Source organism: Hakea prostrata, unplaced genomic scaffold (genome assembly GCF_041222555.1).
Source record: "Hakea prostrata isolate BN-2017 unplaced genomic scaffold, UWA_Hpros_2 contig_242, whole genome shotgun sequence".
In the NCBI taxonomy this organism is placed as follows: domain Eukaryota; kingdom Viridiplantae; phylum Streptophyta; class Magnoliopsida; order Proteales; family Proteaceae; genus Hakea; species Hakea prostrata.
This window is the reverse complement of record NW_028291361.1, coordinates 1-6,608: the sequence shown is the minus strand read 5'-3', so window position 1 is coordinate 6,608 and position 6,608 is coordinate 1. Positions and strand designations below refer to the sequence as shown.

The 6,608-nt window shown below is 34.5% G+C and overlaps 1 protein-coding gene across 1 annotated transcript; it reads left to right on the top strand.

Annotated features, from left to right (window-relative positions):
* Positions 1 to 217: 217 nt before the first annotated feature.
* Positions 218 to 6,602, top strand: LOC148998615 (putative LRR receptor-like serine/threonine-protein kinase At1g53440; the record flags this gene model as incomplete). Its single annotated transcript, XM_089141829.1, has 18 exons — positions 218 to 382; positions 521 to 695; positions 812 to 883; positions 960 to 1,028; positions 1,170 to 1,241; positions 1,349 to 1,420; positions 2,124 to 2,195; positions 2,298 to 2,369; positions 2,536 to 2,607; positions 2,729 to 2,806; positions 2,912 to 2,986; positions 4,836 to 4,904; positions 5,182 to 5,250; positions 5,415 to 5,480; positions 5,569 to 5,607; positions 5,699 to 5,748; positions 5,875 to 6,245; positions 6,459 to 6,602. Coding segments are annotated over exons 1-18 (1,773 nt in total), but the record flags the coding sequence as incomplete, so codon positions are not given.
* Positions 6,603 to 6,608: the final 6 nt, after the last annotated feature.

The following is a 6,608-nucleotide window of genomic DNA, read 5'->3' as shown; positions in this document are numbered from 1 at the left end:
GTCTCCTTTTTCTAACAAGTGGGAAACTCTCATTTTTCGATCTAGACAGTGGAGCAAAATCATCAAAGGGGAATCCTATGGAGTTTCACTTTGAGTACCAAAAGTGAAAATGAGATAAAGTAATCATCATTGGTAATGACAATTAAAACCCTAATGAGCTAAGCCATTACTTTAAATTTTCTTTTCTTAGTAGCGGTACTCAATTGTAGGGATCAAAGAAGGTAGTTGAGGAGGAGCTAGCAGTTAATGGCGAAGAGACCTAGAATTCATGATCATGCACTTGCAAACAGCAAGGTTTCATGGGTTCTTCTCATCGTTGTTGTTTTGTTGAATTGCTTTGCTTTGTTGATATCTGAAGCTCAAACCTTGCCGGATGAAGAAGGTGCGTATCTATATAGCTACAATATATAACGCAATAGCTGATCAGTACTAGCTACAAGTACTCTCTTTCTTTCTCCTAGATTGATCCAACTGAAATATTTTCTCTTGAGAATTGAATTGTTTCCTTTGATGTTAACAGTACAAGCACTCAAAACGATAGCAGCAAAATTGAAGAATCCTTATTGGAATGTGAGCTCAAGTTGGTGCAGTGGTGGTGTAGGTTTAAATAGGAGCTTTGGGTCTACGCCTACAGGCACGATCATGAGCAACGTCACTTGTAATTGCTCCACCACTGTTTGTCACGTCACGAATATGTAACGCTTCTAATTAATTGACTTCAAATATATGTTTCAATCATCTTAATTTGCTTTTAAATGTTTTTATATATATAATTTCCTCTTAACTCTTCTTTGATTTGTTTGAATTTCAGTCAATTAACGAGGTTGAACCTCAGTGGTGTTTTGCCTGAAGAGTTCGCAGATCTTCTCTATTTGCAAGAAATGTAAGTCGTTTTCTTCTGTACTTAATTGAGCTTTTGAGATCATCAATCACACATATGGTGGATTCCATTTGTTTAGCGACCTGTCCCTGAACTATCTGAGTGGATCAATTCCTCTTCGTTGGACTCAAATCCCTCTCGTCATCATGTAATTATACTCTCTAGCTCCTCTCTTTTTTATCCCGTTAATTTGGCTACTTGATTTAAGTTCTTCAAATTTTTAAGAATCGTTTAGTTTGGATTACAAAATCTAACCTGACCGATGCTTTGGCACATTAATTAATCGTAGCATTCTTTGGGGAAACCGCATCAGTGGATCAATTCCTAAGGAAGTTGGTAACATCGCCTCCCTAGAGCAACTGTGAGTAATGATACAATACGTGGCCTAATAAATTAAACTCCTTGGTAGGCCAAACTGATTTCATTATTATTATTATTATTTCTAATTCAAATAGTCACTCCCTGTAGGGACTTGGATTCTAACCAACTTGAAGGAACCCTTCCTCCAGAGCTTGGTAATTTGCGTCGGTTGAAGATATTGTGAGCTTTCTTGTCTCTAGCTTCTACATGTTCATTCCATTATTTCCATTGATCAAAAAATTAAGATTACTTTTTAATTGGAGCCCCTTGAGGTTTGGCTCAGGTCACTCTTGTCAAAGAAAAATAACAAGGAAAAAAACAAAAAATGAAAAGTTCCAAGTAATTAACAACAACATGCATGTTTGGGGAATCTACAAGAGCCGTATGAGGCAAAAAAGAGATATCACATCAATGCGGATGGCTTTCCAAATCTGATTTGAAGATCGAGATTCGGTAGAAAATCTATGGAAGTTTCGGTTTGTCCCTCCAGATATGCGAGATCCAAGCCCTTAGAAATGGCTTCCTAATAGTCCTCACTGATCAAAGATTCTCCAAAAGCATAACCAAATCAATAAGTGGCACTCAATGTCCAGGGGCTATGGGTGCCGAGATCTAGCCCAAATAAGGGAGAAGGCAAAGAGCCAAATGAGATGAATGAATGGGCACAGAGGAAAAAGGTAAGGTAGAGTATGGTCCCATCATTGGTACAGAAGATGCAAGAGATCGAGAAGATTTTCCAGTCTATTGATTTGATTAATGTAGATTGGTAATGGTGTCGAAGAAATAATTAGGGTTATTTAATTATTTTGTTGTACCGATCGACTAGTACTGTTACCATTTCAAATGAAGTCATTAACTGTATACAAATTTCTTACTCTTGCAGCGATGTTTCTGCAAACAATTTAACAGGAATTATACCGGAAACATACGGAAACCTTAAAAGCTTGGAATCTTTGTAAGTTGGAGGTAGTTGCTTGAATAGTTTTATAAAATTTTGAAATAATGAATGCATGATCGATCGATCGATCGATCGAATTAACTTGCTATTAATTTGCAGTTCGATACAGGGGACTGGCATCTCTGGGAAGATCCCTAATTTTATTGGAAATTGGACTAGTCTTGTTGAACTGTATGTACCAGAACCTTTCGTCTGTTTACTTCATTTGATAAATTTTGAACAAATCTGACGAGGATTAATCTTGCTATTATTATTATTATATAAGAATTGAATATCTTATATATGTTGGCTTCATCGATCTTTTTGGGTTTTTTTGCAAACTGCATGTCTATGGCAGTGATATGCAAGGCACTTCCATGGAGGGCCCTATTCCTGCTAGCATCTCCTTCATGAAAAACCTAACTCGATTGTAAGTATACCTGCTTATAGATCCAACTTCTAAAGTTGTTATACTTAATCAACCTGAATATATATTGAAGGATCAACAAAAATTTGGTTAATTTGTTGCATTAATTAATTATGAATATCAGGAGGGTGTCTGATCTTCATGGGACAAATATGACTTTTCCTTTCCCTGACTTGCGGAATTTGACAGATATAAGGGAATTGTGAGTTTTCCCGCTTCAATTGAATAAATTTATTTGCAGTTGAAATACGCCAATTTGTTTATGGTTGTGTGTGATAATGAGGACTTGCTTTCTTTGGTGATGTAGGACACTGAGAAATTGTTCTCTTATGGGTTCAATCCCAGAAGACATTGGAAAACAGATGCCATATTTGCAGTTTCTGTGAGTTTCATTATATAAAACTTCAACTACTTCTTCCCTTTTGACTAAGCTAATCATGTTCTTGTCCATGGATCTACTAAGTAATAATTCATCAAAAGTCGGTGTTTGTATATTCTGTTTCGCATTCTCATTTAAAATTGATTGAATAAATAATGTACCATGATGACAATTAATTGAATTGATATTTCCTGCTGGTTTTTCCTTAATTGAATTCTCATAATGTTATCAGAATTCAAAATCACAAAAACTTAAAGAACCTACAACCTTAAGTATTGTGGTAATATGTTACATGAAAATTACATAAAACCTATCTAATATTCTTTAGCAAGATCCACCAATTCACTTGAAGTCTACAATATTGCAGATTTGGGTTTTGCATATGGATAGAGTTGTGCCACATTGTCACTCTCCTTAAGGTTGTAGAGGCCCCATATTGGTGCGCGCAAATGGTATACTAACCAATCAATCCCCAAGGTAAAACAACCCTAAAATATGAGGCTATCTAATAGGGTTGTACTCCCTAATTAGGTTGCAATATCTCGATCTCAAGGCTCATCTCAATAACTTAAAACCTAGCGTTTTCTTGAGATCTAGGAAACCATGTGTTGATTGGCTTTAGATCTCCTCAAGATCTCAATGAGTTGGTGGAATTTTTTCCCAACTTGAGGCTCCAACTTAAGGGTAATTAGGGGGTGATCATTTGGGACTTGATGTCCAGCATGTTTCAGCCCTTTTAAACACACTGGTGACCTTAAATTTTTTAGGGAAAAATATATATATATATATATATATATGAATTCCACTTCAAACCCTAACTTGAAAACCACTATGCTGAAGTGAAACTAAAAACTTTTTGTACACATCATACACTCATATATTAATGCTAAATGTTCAAAATTCAAACATATTTAACACACCAAATGATCATGCAATCGTCAAAGTTACAAATCAAGACTTGAGACTCGAGACTCGAGACTATAGGTGCTAAGCACATAGTCTCGTCTTGCTAAATGAAAAAACTGAGATCTCGTGGGTTCATGTACTATACATCCAAGATTACTTAAGGTTGTACTCAGTTAGACACGAGCAATGAAGAGGGATAAACCCAAAAGAAAAACAGAGATGGGATTATTTTAAAACACTGTTAAAATGGGTTTAATCTCCTATTATATTGGAAGAGACCAGAAAGAAGTTTGTTTAAACATATGCTCAAACACCATGTCTTTTCCACAAGACATACTTATGCCTATAAAAGAGAAATACAAATTTCTAACAAAATAATTCACCCCATCAACTTCTAGTTAATTTCAATTGTATCTTATATTGTTCTAATGTATGACAAGCATAAATAGTTTATTATAGAAATAACTTTTAGTCTAGGTATTAATTTGAATTCTATTGTTTTAATATATGACGAGCAGATTATTCATTACAAAGGTTTACTCTGTCTAGGTGCATATTTCTGAAGGCTGATATTTATTTTGTCTTTCGATGATTTACTTTGCCTTTCCCATATCTTGTGGTTGACAAATTTGATTTCATAACTGTCAAAACACAAGGAAAATTCACTTCAAGGATTTGAGACTAAACTAATAACCCGATAAAAGTTCCATTAATTTTAGATTTAGTATCGAAGGCAGTTTGACTACTAGGAGTGATTCCATTGATTTATTATCTTAAATCAATATTCTCCATAGTCATATCAAGTGAATGTCTTCATGGGCTTAAATTGCTAAGTTTAACCTTGTATTGGTTAGAATGTATCACTAGTCCATCATTAAATTACACTATATGGACAATCTTTTGTAGTTATGTTCTAAAGGGATTTGTATTTTTCTATCCTTTGTAGAGACCTAAGCTTCAACAGGTTGACTGGTCACATTCCAGATGTTCAAATCTCAACGTATCTGCAGCTCTTGTATGTAGAATTTCTATATTTTCTTTTTATATGTCATTATTTTATTTTATTCACTTTCTGATTACAGACTATGCATTGGTAAAATTAATCCAAGAAAGATGTCTGATAATTTCTTATTATTTATGATTAGCATTTCATTGAACTTTCTTGTTTGCATAGTCATAGGTTTGTTGAATAAACACGATAATTCAACTTTTTATATCAATGATTTCTCTTAATATATCAATGAAAAATTTCTTTATTCTCACGGTAGGCACTATATTGTTTATGGACATAGGTTTCTTACTAACAATTTGCTGACTGGAGAAGTGCCACCATGGTTGTTTACAAGCAGCTACGTGAAAGCGTAAGAATTTCTCTTTTCAATTGACTTGCCTTTTTGATGGATTTTTCACTTGATATATTTACAGAAATTATCTCATGTAACTCGACATGTTCTTTCTTTCGTTCTTTTTTTTTTTTTAAACCAAGAACTACAATACCATAACATGATCCTACTTTATCTATCAGTGATTTATCCTACAACAATTTTACTGGTTACGCTTCGCCATCCAGCTGTGACCGACAAGCTAAAGTGTATATTCAGTACCCTATATTATCTCCTTCCACTTTAATATAAAACATATGATTTTCTTATTTCCTAATGAAATTTTTCTGTAAACAGGAAAACAATTGCCAGTTATTCATTTTCAGAAAACAACTCGTAAGTTTTTTTTTTGGGGGGCTCAAATGTTATTTTTATTGATTAACAAATCTTGTGAAAAAACTAAATTCATGTAGAGAACCTCTTGCAGAGTTGATTGGTGCTTGAAGAAAGACCTCCCTTGCTATGGAAAACCTAAATGTAATTATACAACCTATTTACACTTGCAGATGACAAAACATTAGAGCCTTTATGAGGGGTTTACAAGTGATTGATAGGAAATAATCATACATGAACACATCCCTCTAATTCCAGCTACCCATGCAGATCATTCATTGTTTATCAATTGCGGAGGTCAGTCAACAACTTTTGATGGGAAGGCATATGAACAGGATTTAACATCTCAAGTGGATGCTTCAACAGAATACTATCACACTGATAGATGGGCTTCTAGCATTACAGGAATCTTTTTTAATAATTTCTATACTCAGTACTCGACCACAAACTCATCAGTGTTGAAAATGACTGATCCATCCATATATATGACAGCTCGAACTGCTCCGATCTCACTAAGATATTATGGCCACTGCTTACAAAGTGGTAGTTATACAGTGCGTCTCCACTTTGCTGAAATAACCTTTACAGAAGACCAGACATTTAGTAGTCTTGGCAGGCGTATATTTGATGTATCAATCCAAGTGAGTGATTTACAATTGCCATTGCTAGTATTTTGTTTATCTTGTCACTTAGTTTATCTCAAGAAACTATGCTCTTGTTCCATTACTTTTTTCCCTTAACATGTTTCTTGAATGTATGTTACAATTAACTTCCAAGCTAATTCCTGAAGAACATTGGTAATCATTTTTTTCCTTTTTACACAATATCTCCAACATTCTTTTGCTTTTTCGCAGGGAGAAATATGTTTGAAGGATTTTAATATTGCACAAGAAGCTAATGGGTCTGGTAAGAGTGTCATTAAGGAATTTAATGATGTTACCATCAGTGAAAGTACTTTGGAGATCCACCTCTTCTGGTCTGGAAAAGGGACTACTACAATTCCT